Raw genomic sequence first — 22,804 nt, forward strand, 5'->3', positions numbered from 1 at the left:
CTGAAGGAGCTTAGGGTGTTTATCTCTCACAGCCGGGAGCTGCCCCCCGGGGGGCCCATCCTGCGTCACTCCGGCCGGCCCTGTGTGGCGCAGCAGGCCCCTGGGGTCAGAGATAGCGCTCCGGAGGCCTCTGGCAGGGCGGCACTGAGGAGCCTTGGTGTGCATGGAATGTGCGTGCTGAGGGGCTGCGGGCTGGGCCCCGAGCCACCCGGGTGTCCCCAAGAGAGGGCAGATGTGTCCTTTGCCTCTGTGTCCCTGGGACCTGCCACGCGGCAGAGGCTCCAAGACCTGCTGTCTGACCCAGCTGGGGTCTTCACGTCCCCCGCAGCCCCTTAACACCAACCTAGTGGCCCTCTGCTCTGGGACAGGCTGTGTCGCTTGCTCACGCTAAGTGAGCCATGTCTGCACGTCTGCGCTGTCTCGGGTTACTGGACATTTCCTCACGTCCAACCAGTGTGAGTCCTGGGCCCACTCAGAGGCCAGCAGCCTTGGAATGGGGACTGCAGGGCCATGCCAGACAGATGCCACTGCGTCTTCTCGTGAAACAGTATTTGTGCAAACTGGGGGATGGGGGTCGTGGCTGAGGGTTCCGTGGGGCCCCACGGCCCTTGCCCTGCCCTCCAGTCCTCCTGCAGGACCAGCGGAGAGCCGGGCTGAGCTGATTACTTTGGACATATGGGTTGTTAGCACAATTGGATCTTATGCTCCCCCCCACCCCCAGCCCCAGCTCTGGGGTGGCTCTGACTGTGTCCAGGCTCCAGCTTGGGGAGCCATGGGGAGCCTCTCGGCCCCGGATCTGGCCTGGCTGGGAGGCGGCCTGGGAAGGGACCTGTGTTTCTCAAGCCCGCGCCCTCGGGGCCTGGGGGTGGGGCCCGAGCAGATGTCTGCATTTGGTGGCCAGGGCCCGGAGCCGGATGCTGAGAACGAGGCCTGCAACTCATTTCTCCCCGTTAGACATTCTCAGAACATCTGCACCGTTTCCAAGGCTTCTCCCTCACTAATTGCTTTGATTATTGTGTGAAGTTAAGAACTGGCACATTGCTGCGATGTTGTGATGAAGGTGAAAAGATCGCTCTTAATTAGATTAAAAACATTTTTTTCGTCCTCTGTAATTTCGCCTTGAAAATCAAGGCCATTTTTTTTCAATTTGTTTTCTTCATCCAAAGACCTCCAGAAACCTTCCCCACCACCTCTCCAGAGGGTTCTTGGGAATGTCCTGTGAGCTCAGCTCTTGGAGAAGACCGAGCTTAACCCAGATTCCATTGTATATTAACGTTTCCTGGGGCCGCTCTCGCTGCCGGGAACTGTCCCCTGGAACTGCCTTCGGAGCCCTGGACAGTGACGGCCTGGAGCGGGGAGGCCCCGGAGCGTCGCCTGAGTTGTGCGGGTGGCTGTGTCGCTCCCTTTCCGTTTCCTGCCCTCGCTTGGGGTTGACCCTGGCCCGGCTCCGTGGCCGCTGTCCCCCCAGTGACCCCCGCCGTTCGGACCCCTCCCTTGGCCCCGCAGAACCCTCTCCGCGCCTCTCAGATGCGTGTGCTGAAGCCTGCGAGCCCTGTCGTGAGGGGCAGCGCTGGGGACAGAAGGCCTCAGCGCCCTCATCTCCAGGGGCGTAGAAAGCCCAGCGTCCTCCCCAGGACCAGTCGGGATCCCCGGGTCCCCCTTGACCCTGGCCACAGCACTGTCATGCTCCAGGTACGCCCTGCGCGGCCTGGACCGCACGCGAGACGTGGCGTGTCCCACGATTTGCTTTAAACAAGCTTAGCCCAGGGTGAGGGGACAGGGCGGCCACTGGCTTTAGGGGCCGCTGCGGCGCTAACTGCCGTCCCCTCTGCCCGCGACCCCCCAAGCACAGCGAGGGGAGGGTGAGCAGCTCGGCTCGTGTGTACCCTCGACCCCCCCTGGCCCGTCCCCTGGGCTCACGCCTCACCCCCAGTTTGTCCCACACATTCCTGGAGGTCCTCTCAGTGACGACGGATAGAACCCCAACTCAATCGAGCCGAAGCACACAGAAGGGACATTTCTTGGCTCACACAACTGGACCCAGCTGTTTCAGACACAGCTGGACCCCGGGGCTGGGATGACCCTGCGCTCTCCCCCGTGGGCTCCCCCCACCCCCGCCTTGTTCCCTCTCCGGCTCCCCCCTCCCCTCCCCACTGCCCCCTGGGATGGCCGTGTCCTCGGGCGGCCACTCTCCGAAGGGGGCAAGAGGGCCGCCCGCTCAGCAGACCCAGCGGAAAGACCCCCTCTCTCTCTCCATCGTCTTTGCCGGCGTCTGGGCCCGGCTGCTGTTGACCCCAGTCAGGCTACCAGCCATCCTCAGACCTGCCTCGGGGCCTCCCAAGGCCAAGGCCTGGGCCCCGGGCCCTCTCTGAGGATGGCTGCTGGGCACCTGCCCCCTGCAGCCTGGGGAGTAGGGAAGGAGCAGCCCCCCAGGGAAGCTTCGAGAGGCTGTTCCCAGAGCCAGGCCTAGCTGCCGGATGGGCAAAAACAACAGGTGTCCACTCAGGCAAGGTATTTTCCTGAGCGGAACTGGGTGCCAGCTGTGAATATACATTTTCACTCCACTGTTCGCCCTGTTCCTGGCAGCTGTCGTGGGAATGGCTTTTACACTTTCTGTCCGTGTCCCTTACTTTGGGCCTCTGAGCAGAGACACAGGTGGCGACGCGGCAGTGCTGGCTCGTGGTCTGTGAGCCAGGCATGGGCAGCTGGCACGGGCCTGGAGCCGCGGCTCAGCAATGTCACACAGGGTCTGGCTGCAGCTGTCCGGATGCCCTGGGGAGGGGGTTCCCGCTCCCAGGGCAGGAGCTATGGGGCTTTGGCAAATCCGCCAAGAGGGGGAGAGGCGAGGCGGGCGGGTGGGAAGGGGCCGTGGTGGGGGGGGGACGGGGCAGCGTCTGTTTATCCCTGTGGAGAGAGCTGCTCAGGGACACGCCTGTGCTGGGGCATGGGGGGACGGGGGGAGGGCGGGGTTCCTGTGCCAAGAAACTGGCACGGACCTGAGGGCCAGGCACACATGAGCCCCACGCCCACCCAGACGCGGGAGCAATCTTGGGAGCCTTGGGAAGCTCCGGGAAGAACGTGGGTGATGCCTGGGAGACTAGGCAGGATTTGGATCGGTCCCCAGGGGAGGGGGAGTCACCAGGGAAAGAGAATAGCATAGGCCCCTGGGGGCAGAGGGCCGTGGCACGGACTGGGGCCTTACAGCCCACGGTCCTGGGTGCTGGCATCCTGGCCTAGTGTGTGTGACCAGGCATGGTTTTCAGCCTTTCTCAACTCACTTGCTCATCTCAAAATGCGAATCAGAGCCATCATCCCACAGAGCTGCTGTGACAGAGAAATGATGTCACAACTGAAGGATTGGGAAATGGGAATTCCTGCCCCTCGTGGGAGCCAGTGTCAAGGACAAGTGGGACCTGCCTTGAGAGTGGGGGACGGGGTCGGGCAGGGGCAGGACGGGGAGGCAAGGAGGTGAGAGCAGGTGCTCTGGGGCCGCCTGTGGTGGGACAGGGCTCTGTGGGGGCGCGGGGGCACTCCCGGGCCGGGTGGAGAGCGAAGGATGCTCCAATGCGCTCGGCTGGGCCGGGAGCCGGAGGGCAAGGCGGGGAGACACGGGTTCCCGACTGGAGGCAGGGGCAGCCCCGACAGAAAACGCAGCCACGAGAAGGAAGTGACCGTCCTCCAGTCTCTTCACCTGAAGACAAACCGTTCATGGTTTGCTCCGTTTCCTTCCAGCCTTTTTTCTGTGCCCATCCTTCTTTGAAAGCTAATTGCAGTCGCCCTATGAAGTGGGGCCCCCAGCTGGAAGGCGGGGTGCCGTGCTCTCTGGTTCTGCTCTCTGGAGAGAGGGCGAGACTTGGCAGCCGGTGTCGCCAGCTGTGGTGGTGGCCACGCCAGAGGCCGCGTTCGCCATGCCAGACCTCCCATTTTCCTAGAAAACAAAATTGTTTTGTTCTGCCCCGAAAACCGAGGCCCAGATTCTGGCCTTGACGAGCAAAGGCAGCCAAGGAATTAAAGCCCTGGGAACCGGGATGGCTTGGGGAAGGATGACGTCACTGGGGCCAGGACGCCGAGGGCGCTTCCCCCCCGCCTGGCGCCCCGATGCCTCACCTGGCGGAGCCCCGGGCCCGCCTCGGGCCGGAGCGTCCAGAGGAGCTGCCGCAAGTCCACATGGGCCCGGCCTGCGCTGCACCCACATCTTCGTCACACACCAGCCTCAGACTCCCTGAAGGTGGGGAGGACAAGCCAGGTCACTTGTCCACAGACCTCTGCCTGAAGGGGCAACGTGCCAGCAACGTGCCCAGCATCCAGCCCCCTGACTCCCTGTACCTTCTTGCAGGAGCCTGGGACCAGGCTGTGATTGCAGGTGGGCAGCCGGGAGGGTTTGTGGCCTGATCACTGCCTGCCTGTGGCGGGTAGGGGGACCCCGGTCTCTGACGACGAAGCTGGGCCTTCCTTCCCTGCCAATTTGGAACAACCAAGCTGTGGAGCCCTCTCCACGCCCTCGGCTGTGGGGCCCGTGTGCCGTTCTCAGGATTCAACCCCATTCTTCTCTGGCAGGTGCAGGCCCACCTGCCCCAAGCAGCCAACTGATGTGCACACATTTTAATTTCCTCAATCTCCAGGGCTGGGCCATTCTCCGGGTCGGGTGGCTCACCCTTGGCCTTCAGAGATGGATGGCACTTGTCATCTCGGCTGCTGGGAGAGTGGCCTCGCTCTCCAGCCACCACTCCACCAGCCCTTCCTGCTGTGCACAGTGGTGCAGACGTCAAAGGGTCTGTTTGCCCTTTTTTCCTTTCCCTTTTTTTGAAAGAACGTCTGAATCCTGGATGAAGTCTTAGCCCCGTCCCTTGACAACTGTACAACATAACCCAGGGCACTTGAATCGCAGCCCCGAGTCTCTACGACGGGGGTTGCAAGGGTTCCGGCCAGGTCCCAGGCCCAAGTGCGTGTGCTCTTCAAGGCCTGCCCGTCATGTCCCTGGGCTCTCACGGAATGTCACGGGCAGAGAGCCCTTCCCTCGGAGCCCTTCTCCAGGGTGTGACTAAGTCATGTCTGTGCGGCTTCCTGCTGGCAGCCTGCCCTCCCCCCAGGGGCCGAGGGCGCCCTGAGGTTTTTACACATCCCGTTGGAGCGCGAGTCAGCCCGACACCTTTCCACATGCTCACGGGCCACTGCATCCCCCTCTTGTGATGAGCCTGCTCGTCTGCTGCCAATTTTTCATTAAGTCGCTCATTTTTCTGGTTGATTTGTGTGGCTTCTTTATATTTGGGGGGGCGTTCTTCTTCCGGGGCTGTTTTTGCTCTTACATAGCTTGTTTAATGCTTAGCTCTAGATTTTAATGTAGTCGAACTAATCAGTCTTTTCCTTTGCGGTGATGGCTTCTTACGTTTTAGAAAATCCTCTGAAACCCTGAGGTCACGGACATAGCCTTCTAGATTCAGCGATAAAGTCTTCATAGTTTGGCCTTTCTTCATGAGTCGTCCGTCACCTGGACTGCCGAGAATGAATTTGTGATGTATGGTGTGAGGGAGGGGTCCGGGGCAGCGTTTTCTGCGCGTGGACCCCAGCTATCACCGAGCGCCCTCTCTCCCCGCCGTGCACAGGCCACCTGACGCTCAGCGAGCATGCGTGGGGGCAGTTCCTGGTCACCCACCTGTCACCTTGCCTTAGGTCACCCCATCTCCACATCAGCGTCAGCACCGCCGTCGTGATGTCGGCTCTGTAAAAGGACCGAGGTCTGGCAGAGCAAGTTCTCCCACTCTGCTGGGGATCAAGAATTTTGTGGATTCTTGGCTTTTCAAACTTCCAGATCAGGTTCAGAATCAGCGTGCCGAGGTTCCAGCACAGAACCTGTGTGGGTTTTATTAAGATTTGTGGACAATCTTCTCACTGTTGAGGCTTCGAGTCAACGAACAAAAGCGTATTTCCCCCTTTATTTATGTCTTCCTGAATGTCTTTGATTAAGGTTTTATAATTTCTCCTTAGAGGTCTTATGTATCCTTAATGAGATTCTAAAGTTTTTTGTGCTTTATAGACAGAGACTTTTTTGTGTGTTCATTTTTGGCTGCACCCATGGCATATGGACGTTCCCGGGCCAAGGATCAAATCCGAGCTGCATCTGCAACCTACACCACAGCAGTGACAATGACAGATCCTTGACCCACTGCACCAGGCCAGGGATCAAACCGGCACCCCTATAGATAGAGACAAGCCAGATCGTTAATCCAGTGTGCCACAGCGGGAACTCCTAAAATAATTTTTTTTCTTTTTTTTTTTTTTTTTTTTTTTTTTGCTTTTTTAGGGCCGCACCTGCAGCACATGGAGGTTCCCAAGCTAGGCGTCCAATCGGAGCTGTAGCCGCCAGCCTACACCAGAGTCACAGCAACTCGAGATCCAAGCCACGTCTGCGACCTACACCATAGCTCACAGCAACGCCAGATCCTTAACCCACTGAGTGAGGCCAGGGATTGAACCCGCAACCTCATGGTTCCTAGGTGGATTCATTTCCACTGTGCCATGACGGGAACTCATAAAATCACCTTTTGATTTACAGAGAGGCAAAACTAGTGCAGAGAGTCCCCGCAGACCTCTCACCAGCTTCCCCTCCTGTGAGCATCTCATATAACCATGGTATGGTTATCAAAACTGAGAAATTAACAGTGCAGCCAAGATACAGTTTAGTTAATTCATCCAGGTTCTCCCACTTAAACTCCAGGTGTCCTTTTCTGTGCCAGGAAACGTCATGACATTTCTTCAGCAGGTCACTTTGGTCTCCTCTGAGCCCTGGCAGCGTCTCAGTCCCTCCTTGTTTCCGTGACCATGACCCTTTGGAGGAAAGCTAGTCAGGTGTCACGTCCCTTGGTTGGGGTTTGTCGGCACTTCCTCAGGATGAGACCGGGGTGATGGTTTGGTGGGAAGAACGCCGCAGAAGCGAGGTGCTCTTCTCGATGCACCGTGTCCGGGCTCATGACATCAGCACATGCTGTCGCTGGTACTGTTAACCTTGACCCACTTGGTTAAGGTGATGTCAGCCAGGTTCTGTCAAGTTGGTGTTTTCCCCTTTCCACAGTCCACACATGAGGGCAGGGCAGGGCAGATGCGCCCTGCCCCCTGCGTGCGGGAACGGCAAAGCACTGGCGAGCACGGGATAGAAGGCCACAGCACCAAATGAACCTTTGAGGGGAGGTTCTCCGAGGCTTCTCCTTCAAGTCTCACGTGCTAATTTTAGCACTCATCTGCCGGTCTTGCCCGTGGCAGGTATCACTGCGGTGGTCTCATGGTGACTTCTTCCACAGTCTCTCTGCACTGACCAGTGGGGAGTCCTCTGCAAGGAAGATCTGCCCCTCCTCCGATGACCCGTTCATCTGTGCCAGCTCGGCCTTGGGAGTGTTTGGTTTTGAGCTGTAGTGCAGCTCTATTGTTTTACATCGCAGCAGTGCTTCCCTTGCTCCTCAGGTTGTCCTAGCTTTGCCTGCTGGATTTGAGAGCACTTTGTGCAGCGGTCCCGTGTGCATCCGACACACCCTCCTCCTTTGCATTTGTCTGTTTTTGAGCCTGCCCTTGCTTTCTGGCACAATACCTCAGTCTCACCTCGTGTTTTCCCTGCCCTAGCCCCCACATCACTATTCACCCGAGAGCCTTGGTTCCTTTCACTGCAGAATGAATGGTATTTAGAAACCAGAATCTGGGCACTAGGTGTGCTCACTGCTCTGGAGTTGTCACTGCTTCTAGGGCCTCTCAGTGGACAGAGCAGGGAAGTGGAGGTCAACAGCCCAGGTGTCCCACCTCTCTCTCTGTCTACCTTGAGCTCAATATGAGCACATGCTGACATTTCTGACCACAGGGAATGTTCACAACCCCCCAACTCAGTTTTTCTTCTCCGACATGGAGAAACCTGGCTCCCTTGATCCATAACTTACTTACCTCGATGTACTTGCAGAGCTCCGTGAGACGGAAGTTACCAACTAGATTACTGCGTTTATGATGGTCTCCTTCTTCTAACCACGTCCAATCAGAAGTGTTTCCCAGGAGTGCCCACGGAGGCGCAACGGTTAACAAACCCAACTAGCAACCGTGAGGACTCAGGTTCATTCCCCGGCCTTGCTCAGTGGGGTGAGGCTCCAGCGTTGCCGTGAGCTGTGGTGTAGGCTGCAGACATGGCTTGGTTCTGGCATGGCTGTGGCTGTGGCTGTGGCTGGCAGCTGCAGCTCCAATTCGACCCCAAGCCTGGGAACCTCCATGTGCCATGAGTGCAGCCCTAAAAAGACAAAAAAAAAAAAAAAAAAAAGATTGCTTCCCAAAGCTTCATAGGCCAGCTCCTTCTTCCCCTCCCCTTTCCGACATTACATTACACAGGCACCACATTCTGCTCTCCATCCTGGGTCCACCAACAGGCTTATGTGAAGAGGGGGTTCACCGAGTAAAATTTATTCTTGGAAATGTACAGTTCTGTGGGTTCTGACAAACGCCTGGACCTGTGCATTCACCGCCACGTCACACAGAGAAGTTCCACAGCCCTAAAAACTCTGGTGTGACTCTTTCAAAGTGAAGCACTCCTCTTCCCCTAAACACTGGCAACCGTTGGTCTGTCTTCTGTCCCTCTAGTTTTGCCTTTTCCGCAATGTCATATAAATGAAATTACATAATATGTAGCCTTTTACACGTGGCTTCATCCACGGCTTGGCAAAAGGCATTTGCAACGCACCTACGCTGTTGCCTGAATCATTAGTTCACTTCTTTGATTGCTGGATGGTATTCCACGGTTTATCTGTTCACCTGCTGAAGTGCATCTTGGCTGTTTCCAGGTTTTGGCATACAATTGACGTATGGGTTTTTGCAAATGTAGAGTTTCAGTTCACTTGGGTAAATAACTGGGGCAGGGACCCATGCGCCTCATGATAAGTGTCTGTTTAACGTCCTAAGAAGCAGCCAGGCCCTGTCTAATACGGCCGTGCCACCGTGCACGCCCCTCAGCAAAGGGCAGGAGTTCCGGTTGCGCTGCATCTTCTGTGAGCACATGGTGTCGTCGGGCTTTGAGTTTTCTTTTTTCTTTTCTCAACGTAGGGTGGGAAGTAAGGCTCTAATAACTTTATTCTTTCCCGCATACCTAAGGTTGACCCTACTGAAAGTGTTAGCACTCTGATGAGGCCATAATGACAGCTTATGGTGGGTCTGATTTGCATTTTCCTAATGACCATTGACGGAATACAGCATCTTTTCTTTTCTTTTTTCTTTTGAGGGCCGCACCTGAGGCATACAGAGGTCACCAGGCTAGGGGTCTAATCGGAGCTATAGCGGCCGGCCCACACCACAGCCACAGCCACACCAGATCTGAGCCACATCTGTGACCTATGCCACAGCTCACGGCAACACCAGATCCTAAACCCCTTGAGCAAGACCAGGGATCGAACCCGCAGCCCGATGGTTCCTAGTCGGATTCGTTTCTGCTGCGCCATGTAGGGAACTCTGAGTTCAGCATCTCTTTCTGGTCTTCATCATTCATCCTTAGCGACGGATCGTTAGCTTTCTTGTCCGGTTGTGAGTTCTTTATAGACTCTGGATATAAAGTCCTGGACCAGAGAACTGACACGTATGCACTTTCTCCACGTCTTACCATTTGTCTTCTCGCTCTGTTTCGCAGTGTCTTTTTGCAGAGCAAATGCTTTTGATTTTGAGGACGTCCAGTTTTTCATTTTTCCCTCTTAACAAACTGAGCTTTTGGGATCGTACTTGGGTGAGGTTGTGGTTTCCTCGCGTTTTTTTTCCTCGTAAGACTGCACACGGTATCTTTTACATTCTCGTTTTCTGATGGTTGTGACCTGTAATGTGAGGCATATGTGCTAAATGGATTAAAATGTACACGCATACTCATACATTTATATTACAAATAAATCTAGGCGATCGTTGTACTGATGTGGGGTCGGGAAACCTTTCTTCTTCAAAGAGCAAGAGATGGGTATCGCTTCAAAAGCATAAAATATTTTCAATGATAAAGCAACCATAACTACAGTGAAAACGCCACAGACGACGGGAGAAAATGCTTGTGCCTGACACGACCAAGGGTTAAGTAGCTCGTAACATACACGACAAATTCCTACAAGTCGACAAGCAAAAATGAGCAAAGGATAGGAACAGATAAACAGCCTCTGAGCCCCAAAAGGCGTTCAGGGTAGAAGGAAAAAGAGCACGGCAGCCATCAGTCACGTTTGGCCGTCCCTGCAAAGGCTGCCAAAGGCCAGGGCAGACACAGCGGTGGGGAGGCCCGCATGTTCCACTCCACTGATGCAACTTCTTGGGACGACAATCCAGCAGCATCTCGTAACATTGCCATGGAAGCACCCTCTCACCTGCCTCAATACGCCAAGTTTTCATAAAGATGGATGGTGCATCATTGCCTTAGAGCAGTGGCATAAAGCTAATGGAACCCAATGCCCACCAAGCAGGGCATTGGGTTGCCCATGGCAGACCTCAACCACGACTGTCATGCAGCCGCTAAGGTACGGCCTAGACCCACGTGTCCACACCTGGAGGAAAGTGAGATGGGCACGCTGCAGTGACAGGAACAAGTGACAGGAACAGAGCTGTCATGTGGGTGTAAATGCAAGATCCGCCAGGTGTCAGCTGTTCTGACGAGCAGAGAGGGAGGAGCTAGGAGTCTGGCTGGTCCTTAACACCAATGACCCCAGGAGAGGAAGGCTTTTGTGAATCTTGGAGTTATTAGTTATTATTTGAAATGGAAGAAAAAGACACCAGTCCCCACTGAAAACCAGGGACTGGTAAGCGTTCTCGGTCAGCCCCGAGCGCCAGCAGCAGGTCACGGAGGGTGGGCCTGGATTCTGTGCCCCCCCGCCAGCCACTGGGGTGGTTCCTGTGCCTCCCCCGGGGCACGGGGGTGGGTGCAAGGGGCCTCGGGCTCTTTGGCCGGGACTCCTAGCACCCTGGGTCTCCACTGCTGCCTTCACAGCCCTCTGTCCCCGTGACAGTGACAGCGCCGTGCTGGCAACCAGCGTCCTCCCAGTCCCGTGCTCGTGCGCGGTTTTCTCCTCTACCTGAAAGCCCTGTGAACCCGGGGAAAGGCCGGGACACCTGAGCTCAGCCCTGCGTGGTCCTCACCCCGAGGGGATGTCACAGGCGCCGAGCTGCCCCTTGGACCTCCAGGGCCACGTTGACCACTGCCCTGAAGCCCCCGCGCTGGGCTTCCCGCACCGTCTCCCCTCCTCTCCCGGCCCCGCGCGTAGATACCCTCTGCGGGAAGGCTCGCGGGGCGCAGGTCTGCCCCACAGCCACGGTGGCAGGTTGGGGTGAGCATCCAAGCTCGGCTCTGGCCAACCCTGGGCCCCCTCTGCCGGCAGGCCCTCCTCTGAGGCCTCACGTGCTGTCCCACGTCTTTCCCTGCAGTGAAAAAGAGCCCCACGCTGCTGGAGGTGAGCACAGCCCAGTTCACGAGAACCAACAGCTTTGCCGAGGACCTGGACCTGGAAGGGGAGACGCTGCTGACGCCCATCACCCACGTGTCACAGTGAGTGCCACCTGCGCAGGGACGGCGAGCCGGGGGCGTGGGGCTCGGAGGGGCCACGGCCGTGCCGGCCCGGGGCTCGGTCTGTTCGCCAGGGCCCACCCCTCGCGATGCCCTCAGAAACTGGGGGCCCGGGCACCCGGCGGGGAGCGTCTGGACACGTGAGCCTCTTGTTCTGACTTCAGCAAAGCTAGAACTTTCGCATTTTGCACTTGTTTTCCTGCTTTGAGCGTCTGGGGAGGTTGTTTTTCTCTCCCCGAGCCCCCTCTGCTGCCCCCCCAAAAAGAGACGGCTGTGCTCTCCATCCCCCATGGAAGCCTGGCCAAAGCCACGGGGCAGATGCGTCTGCCAGTTGCCGCCGCTGTCCTCAGGGGCTCCTTCAGGTGGAGGAAATGGCTGATTTTCCACGCCTTCCAGTTGGCCTGTCCCCGAGGCACAGCTGGCCTGGGACGCAGCCCGGCCTCCCCCGCCGTCTCGGTATCGCCAGGCCAATCCCTGGGGCCCCGCCGTGCTGTGACGCCGTGCTCCCGGCCAGGCACCCAGTGGCGACAGCCTGTGCTGGGGTCAGCGGGACGCCCGGACCCATTCTGGCCACTGCCCCGCTGGGGAGGCCCCCGGGGAAGGTCTGTGTCGCGTCACATGAGCGGTGCCCTTGCCCTGAGTCCCACGTGGCGTGCGGGCCTCCCTCCTCTCCACGGACTTGCTCAGGTTGGGGGCTGCTCCAGACTTGAGGGGTCTCCGCGTGGTCCTGGACCCTGGGCGTCTCGTGCAGAGTGGCCTCCGCTGTGCCCACGACTCAGGAAGTGGGGACTCAAAAGGCAGGGTCTCTGGCCACAGGCCTGGTGGAGGCGGGGAGCCAGAACGAGGGGACAGGTCTGTCTCCAGGTGGTCCCATGATCAGACAGACCCCCAGCTGATGGCGGGGGGGGGGGTTGATAGCAGCAGGACTGGCAGGGTGTGGACAGCAAGCTTCCTCTCCGTCCCTGGGAGGCAGGGGTTACTCATCCTTGTCCACGTGGCGCCGGCGAACCCCTGGGATGGGGGCTTGGACCTCTGGGCTCATCCTGCATATGACGCGAGGGGCTCCCTTGATAAATGGGCCAGGGCAGAGGTGTGAGCGCCAGTGGGGGGTGGCAGGCAGGTGCAAAGGGCCAGCTTACCACCTTGGCAGAAGCTGCAGTTTTACAGCTGCTGGTATGTGCAGGACAGGTGGCAGTGCCTGCTCAGAGTCACCTTGCCGCACCACTCAGCCTGCCCCTTCTCATCCTCCTGGCAGCTTTCAGGAATTCCTGTCGGCCGTGGGCAGGCCCCCAGAATGCAGACAAGGAGTCGTCCTCTCCATGGACAGGGCTGGCACCCATCACCCGTCCAGTGGGCAGGCAGGCTTCGCCAGCTCCATGGGCTCTTCAGGGAGCCCCGAGGTGTGGTTGGTCAGACTAGGGACCAAGGTGGCCCAAGCTAAGCCCACAGCCACCCCTTCAGAAGTGAGGCCCGCCTGCGCTGGCACCAGCATGCCCAAGCTTCCTGGGGCCCGGGGCTGCCCAGGGAGCCCAGGGGGCACCTTAAGCCAGTGTAGCTGTGTCATCAGGGGAGCTCAGAGATCTCTTCCTCCTTCCTCTGACACTGAGGCCCTGAACGTAAACAGCCCCAGCTCTGTGCCCACCCCGGGCCTGGCGCCTCACCCTCCGGAGAGCCTGCTGCGGGCCCTCTCAGTGGTGTGGCCCCCTGGCTGTGGGAGGAGGGGTCCCCTCCGGGCCGGCTGGGCCTGGGCAGTGCTCACATGAGAGCCCGTGCGGGCCTTTCCCAGTGCAGACCTGGCGGGGAGCCAGCTGGGCAGGCGGGAGGAAGGGTGTGCGGTGCTGACTGGCGGCGACAAGGCCAGGGCTGTCCTAGGAAGACCACCTCAAGGCACCGTGGCCCAGTCAAGGCCGAGATGGCGGGGACCTGCACGCCTGTGTCCTCAGTGGTCAGGACACGCCTCGAGGGAGCCTGGACGCGGAGGGCAGGACGCGGGCGCAGCGAGGGAGGGATGTGGCCCCGGCTCCTGGGCACCCCCCCGGGCTGGGCAGAGGCCCCTCCCCACGGTGGTGCGGGGCACCTCGTTGGCTCAGGGCCCCTGCGCGGGGCCGGCATGGGAAGATGGCCAGGTCTTGGTGCCTGTGCTCGCTCAGGTCACAGGCCTCTGCCTCCCGCACACCCGCATGGGTGACGGGTGCCCCCGATTGAACTCGGCTCCAGCGGCTCAGGGATGCGTCTCGTCCTGCGGGCAGCTCAGCGCCGTGGACCGTGCGAGGAAGGGGGCGCACGCCCTGGTGTGTGTGCCGGGGTGGGGTGGGTGGGAGGCGGGTGCTGAAAAACAGACCATTTTTCTTCAGCACTTTCCTGATGCTAAATGTATTACCATGTTGGGCCGGTTCCAGAATTCAAATTAAAAGCATAAATAAAGACACATTTTGTTTCCCTCTCAAGCTCTCCCCGCCCGCAGGGCCCCAGGGAGGTGAGGTCACTGCAGCCTTGATTACAGGAAGGTCCCTAGGGCTGGGCCAAGCTCCTCTTTCCGGGGCCTGTGGGCCATCGTGGGAGCCAGGGGTCAGGGAACTGGGGGTCAGTGCACACGCCTGGCGTGGCCTGGGGAGCTGCTGGCGAGGAGGGAGCGGGGGCCCCAGGGTGGCTCTGCCTTCCCAGCCCCATAAACCAGCTCTGGGTGGCCTGCTGCAGTCTCAGCGCACACCTTTCAGACGCAGGCTGCCAGGAAGCTCCCTGAGCTGTGACCCCACCCAGGGCCTTGCCGCAGGAGACAAGGCGGCCAGGGCACTGTGGGGCGGGACAGCGGAGCCCTGCTCCCCGACAGGAGCTGGCATTAGGAGGAGTCTGAGGCCCCTGCCCCCCGAGGGAGGGCTGCCCCTGGGCGTCCCTGAGCTGTGCACACGACGTCTCATCGGGAACACCCTTGTCACTCTCCAGCTGGCAGACCCCTCTCGTGCATCCTCCCCTCGTGGAGCCCCAGGACGCCCACGGGCCAGGCAGCCACATCCTCCCCCAGCTCCCTGAGCCCTTACTATGGGGCCTGGGGCTCTTTGTGGGCACCTGTCTCCTGGGACCCTCGGGTCTCCTGGGCCCCGCCGTCTCTGGCACCGCTCAAGCCCCAGGCTAGAAAGAGCTCGAGGACTCTGGCTCTGCTTCGAGGCAGACAGGATCCCCCAGGCAAGGCCCAAGAAGAACAGGAAGCAGGGGCTGTGGGTGCCTCAGCCTGGGTGCTGACCAGGGCCGGGGCGGCAGGGTCAGAAGTGGCCTCGGCAGGAGGACCTGTGGTTCTGAGCGTGGCATGGCCCGGGTAACTTCGAGCAGCAGGGCTGCGAGACTGGTCTGGGGCCTGCCTCCTCTGCCACGTCAGCCAGGATGGGCTTGGTATCCCCACCCGTCCCCGTGGTTACAGGTGGCTCAAGAGGCCGGCCCCTCTGTGAGGGCAGAGCCCGTGGTTCCCCTGAAGGGTCCCCCAGAGAAATACGGTTCCGTCTCCACCTCTTCTGTTGCAGCATCTCACACGGGCGAGACTCGGCTCCTTCTAACGAGCTGCCCCTCTGCCCGGCTCTGCCCAGGAAGAGTTTGGGCAGCACTTCGTACGTCGAGGTAGGGACAGGGAAGGTCAGGGGCCTTCTAGTGGGGGCAGGCGGAGCAGAGGCGGGGCCGAGCCTGAGGCTCTACGGGGCACGCACCAGGGGGCCAGGATCGCGCCTGTACACATGTGCCTGAGAGCGCGCACACACGCGCACGCACACACACACACACACATATACACGGCGAGCGTGTACTCGCAGGCCGCCTGCGACATGACAGCCTGGAGATCCTTGAGCAAAAGCAGCCCCGTGTGCGTTAATTAGAATTTCCATGTCTCCAACTTTCTCCTGGACCCTGCAGAATCTCACGCCAAAACGTTCAAGTTTCTCTTTTCCAGTGAGGCCGCTGCGGCCTGGCTTCCAGCCACATCACTGCTAACGTCTCCTGAAATCCGCGTTTGTCAGGGAGGCCGGGGCCAGCGCCGTGCCTTCTGGAAACGGGGGCCAATGTCACAAGGCACGGCCCGGTGAACAGCTCCGCGGACCAGGGGTACTCTCACGAGCGGCAGGACCAGCTTCATCCGGGACCCCTGGGCGACACCCAGGGCCACCCCAGGAGCCCTGGAGGCGCTAGGACCGCATCTCTGCGAACCCCGAGCCCCTGGCTCGGTTTCTCACCCTGCAGACCTTGATGGGAAAAGGCGGAGAGGCCTTTCTGGGGCCCGTGTCCAGGGGGATGAGGAGAGGGCTTGCCAGGAACAGATGAGGCTAGTGCGTCTCTCCAGCCCAGTGTCCTGTCTTCTTCAGGGCTCCAGACCACCTCTGTCTGCTCGACATGCCAAGGAAGCCCCGCGGGAGCCCGCCCGGGAGGGTTGTGCAGGCTGCATGAGTCACAGGCTCCCCGTCGGAGCCCCACAGCCCCGGCCAGGCGCAAACCCGTCTCTGAAATGCACTGGGGGATTAAATGTTCTCCTAATTAAATTAAAAGCGAGGCAGAGTGGCTCAGTGGGAAAGAGACGGAACTGGGAATCGGATGCCCTCGCCCTGGCTCGCGGCCCGTGCCGGCCCAGCTGCGGGCAGCCCCGGGGGCCCGAGCCCCTGGAGCCCCGCTGCCTCCATCTGAGCCTGTGCGGAGGCTGTGGCCGGTCCCCCGGGGACCCGCCGTCTAGGTGGAAGGCCCAGAGGAAAGCAGGGAAGCTTCTCCCTTCCTCCGAAGCCGCTGCACTAACCGCAGCCAGTGCCCTGGGCCCAGCTCAGCCTTCTCTGCCGGGCGGGTGCCCAGCAAGGCAGCTTGTTGACCCAGCGGGCAGCGCCGAAGGGTGTCAGGAAAGAAGGGCTGGGCCCCGGAGGTGGCTTTAGGTTGTGCCGGTGTCGCTGTCTGGATGTTTCTGGCCCTCGGGGAGTCCCACCCGGCTCCCCCGGAGCTCTGCCTAAACCTGGGAGGGGAGACCAAGTCCCGGGGCGGCCTGGTCAGGAGGCGAGTCCCGAGGCCTCTGAGCAGGGCCGGCACGGGGCTGGGGCCCGAGCTGGCCACCTGTCAGGTCAGGCTTGGCAAGGATCGACCCTGTATGCAGGGTCTGTTGAAGGGTGACGTACCCACGTGAGCACCCAGAGCTCCAGCCCCCAGGTGAGGCAGCAGAGCCTCCCAGGGAGACCCTGTGCTCCCACTTCCTGTCGCTGATGCCCAAGGGGAACCAGCGTCCTGGCTTCTAGCAGCGCGACTCAATGGCGTGCATTCCTAAACTTTCTAAAGATGGACATGCCCCCCCCCACCCGCCCTGCCCCATACGCCTGACTTCCTGTGAGCCCAGCCGTCCGGCTGCAGAGAGTTCCCTCTCTCCTTGCCGGCTGGCCCTCGGCCTCAGGTGAGCCATTCTACTCCCACAGCCACGTGGAGAGCAGGGCCCCGCGTGGGCTGCCGCGGTCGACGCCTGACGGCTCCGTGTAAGCAGCTCTCCGGGACCCTTCCCGGCTGCGGTTCAGCGAGGCGCTGTCTAGGTGTGGGGTGGCCGGCTTGCTGGATGAGCGTGCTGACTTACAGTGGATGCTGGTTCCCAGGTTCGCGGTGCGGGCGGGCACACCCCTGCCTCTGCCACTGGGGCGGCGCGGCACTCCGGCAGCTCCACGCACCCCGCTTCGCGCCGTCCACCCCCTCCCCGCCGGCCGAGCGGGTGGGCGTCCAGCGGCCCGTCCAGCGTCGATGGTGATCCGCGGGAGAGCCCACGGCTGGTGCCGCCGCGCGCCTTTCCACGCTGCTGTGCTGCGTAAGGCGCCCGCTTCGGGTGCCCGTTTCCTCTTGGGTTATCTCGGCTCGTGGAGTCGTGGTCCTGCCTTGACGCGTGCTGGACGCGAGCCGCTGGTCTGACAGATAGAAGTTCACTCCGGGTAAGCGGCACCCCCCTTCCGCAGCCGCCCTGTGCCTCTCTCGAGGGTGTCTTCTGATGCGCGGGAGGTCTTCACGTTAGCGTGACCCAGTTCGTGGAACACTGCCTTTCTGGAGAGCACCCTCTGTGTCCCAGCTGAGATGCGTTGACGACTCCAAGGTCATCAGGATAGGGGGTGTTTCGAAAGCTCTGCGAGTTCGCCTCTCCCATGCGCATCTGCAGTCTGCCTGGAACCAATCTCTGCATCCCATCCCACGTGAGGCTGAGGTCGAGGTCCCCCCTCTCCCCCACCCCCCAGTGTGGAAATCCTATCTGACTCGGCACCTTTATGGCACAGGCCATCCTTCCGCCCCCGCCCGGCCAGGTCAGCAACGTCACGTCCACGTGTGGCTCTGTCTGGGGACCTCATTTGCTGCCACTGGTCAGCTCTTGGGTTTTCTTTTCTGCCGGGACCGTGCTGTGTGTTCCCAGTAGTTGGAGACCAGCTCTTGACAGCTGGCCGTGCAGGCTCCCTTCTCGTGCCTTGCTTGGCTGTCCTGGTGTGGCCCCATCTCTCCATCCATGGGCCAGTTTCCAGAGAAGACCCCAGTGGGTACCGCAGCTCTCCGGACGGGTCTGGGGGAGGGAGTGTCTGAACAGCACTGAGTCTCTGGACCAGGTCTCGGCGTGTCCCGCGTCCGTCTGGGCCTCCTTTCATCGCTCCACGTCTTGAAGTTGGCCGTGTGCTGAGATTTGTTCCTCGTGAGCTGACTTTATCATGCTTCCTCAGGCCTGGGGACAGTGCGCCAGGAAACCCTGGCCATCGGGGGCCATTGTGCCCTGGGTCAGCTGGCGGGGGCAGCCCCCTCACCTGTCTGGGTGTCCGTGTGCTCCTGCAGACACGGGGGCTGTGGCCCCAGGTGCCGGTGTGAGGCCCTGGGGACCAGGAGCAGGCACCTGATTTGGGAAAGTGCCCGAAGCACGTCAACCTGAAACATCACCTGGTGATGAGCCCCCAGGGGGACGGGACAGCCCTTCCTTGGCCAGAGAGCTTCTAAATCCACCAGGTCACAAGTTTTCACGGGGCACAGACGAGGCCCCGGTGTTGTCCTTATGTAGCAAGACGTACCTAGAGACCCCAAAGCCAGGCCGGGCTGAGGCAGGGAAGAAGCTGTAGGCCCACGACCCACGGCCTCCCGTCCCCGGGAAAGGGGCTCATGAGCTGCTCTGGGCCCAACGGACACACCCCGCCATTTATTCCCGTCAGCCAGGCAGTCCTGCCAAGGATGGCACCAGGCTTCTGCCGCTGCTGCGTGTGGCAGGGGAGGGGGGCACCGAGGCGTTCCCAGTCTCTGAGCGACTGGCAGGACACACAGCCCAAAGGTGGCAGCAGGGTTTGCCAACCTGGCGGCCCCCAGGTGCTCAGGAGAGGCCGACACTCTAGTGCACATGTCTTGGGGGCAGGGGGCTGCTGCTGGCAGGCACACAGCTCGAATCTGTGGTAGGGCCCTCAGAGGGCACCTGTGAGTCACTCCCACAAGTCACAGGACGGGGACTTGCCAGCATCACCCATGAGGCAGTGGCAGAGCCCAGGCTTATTCCCCGACACACCACCTTTAGGGGCCCCAGTCTGTGAAGGGGAGGCCGGCTCCCCCAGGGCTGCTGAGCAGGGCAGGGAGGTAACAAGCCAGCGGTGGGGAAGAGCCTGGCTGCTGGCTCGGGTCTCTGCCCCCTAGGGCGCTTCTGTGGCCCAGCGGGCAGGCGGGCACAGGCCATGGAGAGGCAGTCCGCGCACTGGCTGGCGACTTGGCGCCCTCTCCAACGAGAGCCCTGCGCCTTCAGTCGCTTCCTGACCTGGCACCGCTGGGCGCCCCAGACCTGCAGAGCACCGGGGGCTCTTGGACCACGTGGGCAGCACCGACTGACCTCCCGGGGTGCAGGGCCCGACCCGGCGTGGGGGCTTCTTCAAGGTTCACAAGCCCTCTCGGGACAATGCGGGCAGCCTGGGCGCATCCTTAGCAGTGACCGGCTACTGCTCAGAGGTCGGGCTGGCCCTCGGGAGCGCCGGGCGCCCTCTCGGAGGCCTGGTGGAGGGAGAGAGTCGGGTCCAGCCTCCGAGTCTGCGCCCCCGACCTCCCCAGCAGCCCCGCCCCGCAGTCGTGCCCCCCACTGCTGCTTCGATCTTCCCAGCAACCTCTTCGCGTGGGCAGTGGCCCCAGAGGCTCGCCTTGGAGACAGCGCTGGGGGAACCCTGAGAAGAGCAGGTGTTCACACAAAGTCCTCCTGTGTCACTTGGCCCAGAGCCCCTTGGGGGGGGGGTGCCCAGCGCTCTCATGGCCCCTGATGACCTGCAGAAACTGCACTCTCTCCACCTGCTGCCGCCTGGCCACACAGGTGCAAGGCCCCAGTGACTTCGGCCCGAGAGAAGCTAAGCATGACCAGCCTGCCCGCCACGCGAGGCTGATCACGGCCTTGTCTCATTTCCTGCCTTGGTGCTGGTCCCCGCCTGTAAATGTTTAACTCCCGAAGGCGCTGACCTCGGGGCTCTGAAGGCCCAGACTGGATCAGGGGGCGGGGGGTCCTTTCTGCGGGTACGTGGGGACCCCCGGGGGCGGAGGGTCGGCCTCTGCAGCAGGCCCACCGGCTCCGCAGCAGGAAGAGCAAAGGCTGGCCAGGTGTGGCAGGGGCAGCAGGCCGGCCCAGGGCGGCATGCCCAGCCCCGGGGGCCGGCACCTCGTTTGAAGGTGCTGGTGTGCCCCCCGAGGGCCTGGCCTAGGTCTCCCGCTGTGGGGAAGGAGGCGCGGAAGCTGGTGTGCGGGGGCCACCCAGTGTGGGCTCAGGAAGGGCAGGAGTGTGACCGAGGCCGGGTGTGGCCGGGAGAGCACAGCCAGTTGTGGGTTTTTCTTGGGGCCCAGATAGACATGAGCAGGGACGGAGGCCCCTCTCACTCAGCCCCCGCCACACACACTAGGGCCTTTCTTCAGCGCACGGCTGTGCAGCTGGAGGCCAAGGACACCCTCTGGAAATCTGAATTCCATTCGCTCTTGGCAGAGAGCAGCTTCCTGCTTGGGGAAGGTGTGCGCGTGTGCACTCGCGTGTGTACACACGGCCGCGGGGGCTGGCGGGGCAGAGGCACGTGGGCGGAGTGGCGTTTGAAGAGACGTGTAAGGTGAGCCCAGCGTTTCCCGGCAGAGGGGACGGCACTTGCAGGGCTCGTTCGGAGGAGTTTCCGGCGAATACCTGGAATGAATGACTCCAAATCGTGCAGGCGGCGTTGCCTCTGAAACAGACTCTGGCTTAAAACAGCCACAGCAAAACATGCCTCCGATTGTGAAAGCCAGAACTTTTTGCAAAATAATTCAAAAAGTTTGCTGAACCTTAAACCTTTCCTGAAGATGCCTTCCTTCTGAAGTTAACTCACTAAAGTTGCTCCAATCCCAGCCTGGTGCCAGACCAGTTTCCTGGAAACCCTCGCCAACTGCTGGCCTTTGGAAGGGCTTGTCACCCTAATAGCTGCTAAAAAAAAAAAAAAAAAAAAGCTCGCCGGGCACCTTGGCTGCAGGGTCTGAAAAGGGCTTTGTGTCGGCCCCAGCTGCAGAGTGCCCTGGGCCTGACTGGAGCTGTCTCTCTTCGTTTCCTCTTACAGTGGCAGGCGCTGGGCCAGCTTCTTCCTGCCCGCTCCGCTGCCAGCGGTGTAGCCAGGCCCCCCCATGCCCAGGTGGGGGCCGGGAGGTCCAGGGCAGGGCCCTTGGAGGGGGTGGGCGTGGGCACGTCCCCGGCAGGTCACCAGCCTCAAGGTCCCCCCTCGGTTCCTTGCCCCCACGGGAAGAGGTCAGGACCCCTCCCGGGTCAGCACCGCGTCGCTTCGCCACGGTTCCCAAACCGCGCCGCTCTCCCCAAAGCAGACTGCTAGCAACACGAAGCATGAAAGTGACCTGGGCTCCGGAGTTTTAAGAGAGTTTACAGTGTGAATGTGCCTTGAGACAAGCTGAAATTAACAGAGACATCGGGCAAATCAGCCGAAAAGCGTGTTACGTGTGGCCACTATGGCATTAACCGCAATCAAAGATTACCTGAAAATGGACAAAAGTTAGGGAAAACCTGAAATAGCTGATGAGACACAGTAGTCAGAACCCGCCACATGCTGCTCGTTCCTTTAATAAGCACTCCTCTCCCGATTCTGTAACGACAGGACACAGGTAAGGCCTCATTCCCTCGGGGAGCCCGGGGCACCTGCAGCGGGCGGAGGGTGCCCTTCCCGTGAGGGGTGGGCTCCCTGGGAGCCTGCCCGGGGCCTGGGCCGGAGCAGCCCCGGCTCCTCGGCGTGGTGTGAACCAGAACCCGCCCCGCCGGCCCCGCCACGGAGGCCTGATCCCGGGCGGCCTGGCAGCACGCGTGCAGGAGCCTCAGCACACAGCCCCACACAGTGACATGCTGCTCAGGAATCACAACAGCAACGCAACGCGACCCACGTGGGAAAACAAGTGCAGTCCGCAGAGGCAGGCGGCGGGAGAGCTGGCTGTCCCACTCCAGCCGCCCCGCCTCCAGTTTCCCTCCCTCAGGCGCCCCGCTCTTTCCTACTGGGCAGACGCGTCTACACTGACAGCTCCTTTGCATGTGGGGGTAGCCGAGACGGACCTGCAGTTGGCCTTTTCGACCTGGTGCCAGGTATGCCACCCCTCTGACACGGCCGGCCTACCAGTCACAGGGCAGCACAGCGAAGAGGAAGCGTCTTTATTTCATGGTATCATCTATGCACACATGTGTCAACAGGTGACAGCTCTGCGCATGCAACTGAAGTGCCTCTTTCTCGTGGTCGAGGCTCCAGAATCCTTAGGGGAACTCTGCTCTCAGGCCACCGTGCTGGGCCTTCCCAAACGGGACTGTGCTCGTGGGAGGTCTGGTCTTTCTGGCTCTGGTCCCATCGCGGGTGAACACAGGGATCCAGGCGTCTGAGAAGGGCCCAAGGCGCTGGGCGGGCAGCGGCTGGAAGGAGGCTCACGGGTGCCGCGCGGTGCGCTCTCCAGAGCGCGTCCCGCCAGAGGACGCGGAGGTGGCTGCTGTGAAGGCCCGAGGCAGGCCCTGGGCATCGGCAAGGGCCCTGCTGACTTGACTGCAGCTGGCTGGAGGCGGCCAACAATCACGAGCTTGGTGGGCTGGGCAGGAAGCAACCCGGCCAGGGCACAGGGCCGGACCTGCAGGCACTGTGCTGTAGGGGCACCGTGCAGCTTCCGCTAGGCGAGCCCTCTTGTTGCTCAGTGAGCAGGCGGCCCGGTGTGCACGCCTCAAAGGGAACACGTCTGTCTGTGCGCTCCGGCCAGAGCTGTCTTGAGACGTCCAGAGCTCCTTTGCCGTCACCAGTTCCCTAC

General features: G+C 60.9%; 1 protein-coding gene and 2 long non-coding RNA genes across 5 annotated transcripts in view; 1 reads left to right on the top strand and 2 right to left on the bottom strand.

Moving 5' to 3' along the window:
• KCNQ1 (potassium voltage-gated channel subfamily Q member 1) overlaps positions 1 to 22,804 on the top strand; it is a 313,789-nt gene that overhangs the window by 138,899 nt on the left and 152,086 nt on the right. Inside the window, exons 11-12 of one of the 2 annotated variants that reach the window (XR_014836476.1) lie at positions 11,398 to 12,620; positions 15,243 to 20,973. Coding sequence is in view for 1 of the 2 variants with exons in the window: in NM_001444834.1 (NP_001431763.1) it covers positions 11,398 to 11,518 (121 nt within the window). In the remaining variant the exon portion in view is untranslated. 2 annotated transcript variants of the gene reach the window in all.
• Positions 1 to 22,804, bottom strand: part of LOC110259223 (uncharacterized) — a 49,495-nt gene that overhangs the window by 3,862 nt on the left and 22,829 nt on the right. Inside the window, exons 2-3 of one of the 2 annotated variants that reach the window (XR_014836696.1) lie at positions 7,924 to 9,818; positions 6,266 to 7,474 (exon numbers count right to left, since the gene is read on the bottom strand). This is a non-coding gene — a long non-coding RNA (uncharacterized LOC110259223). Of the gene's footprint in view, positions 1 to 6,265; positions 7,475 to 7,923; positions 9,819 to 22,804 lie in introns of those variants that run through there. The other variant, XR_014836695.1, reaches the window with a different exon arrangement.
• On the bottom strand, positions 1,992 to 4,246 carry LOC146405016 (uncharacterized). Its single transcript, XR_002341393.2, has 2 exons — positions 4,108 to 4,246; positions 1,992 to 3,928 (listed from the first exon to the last, which is right to left on the bottom strand). It is a non-coding gene; the product is annotated as an uncharacterized LOC146405016 (long non-coding RNA).

The sequence above is a fragment of the Sus scrofa genome, chromosome 2 (assembly GCF_054392235.1).
Source record: "Sus scrofa isolate SSC_HxYL_T2T_F1_AM1 chromosome 2, Sscrofa_HxYL_maternal_Yorkshire_Landrace_v2.0, whole genome shotgun sequence".
In the NCBI taxonomy this organism is placed as follows: Eukaryota; Metazoa; Chordata; class Mammalia; order Artiodactyla; family Suidae; genus Sus; species Sus scrofa.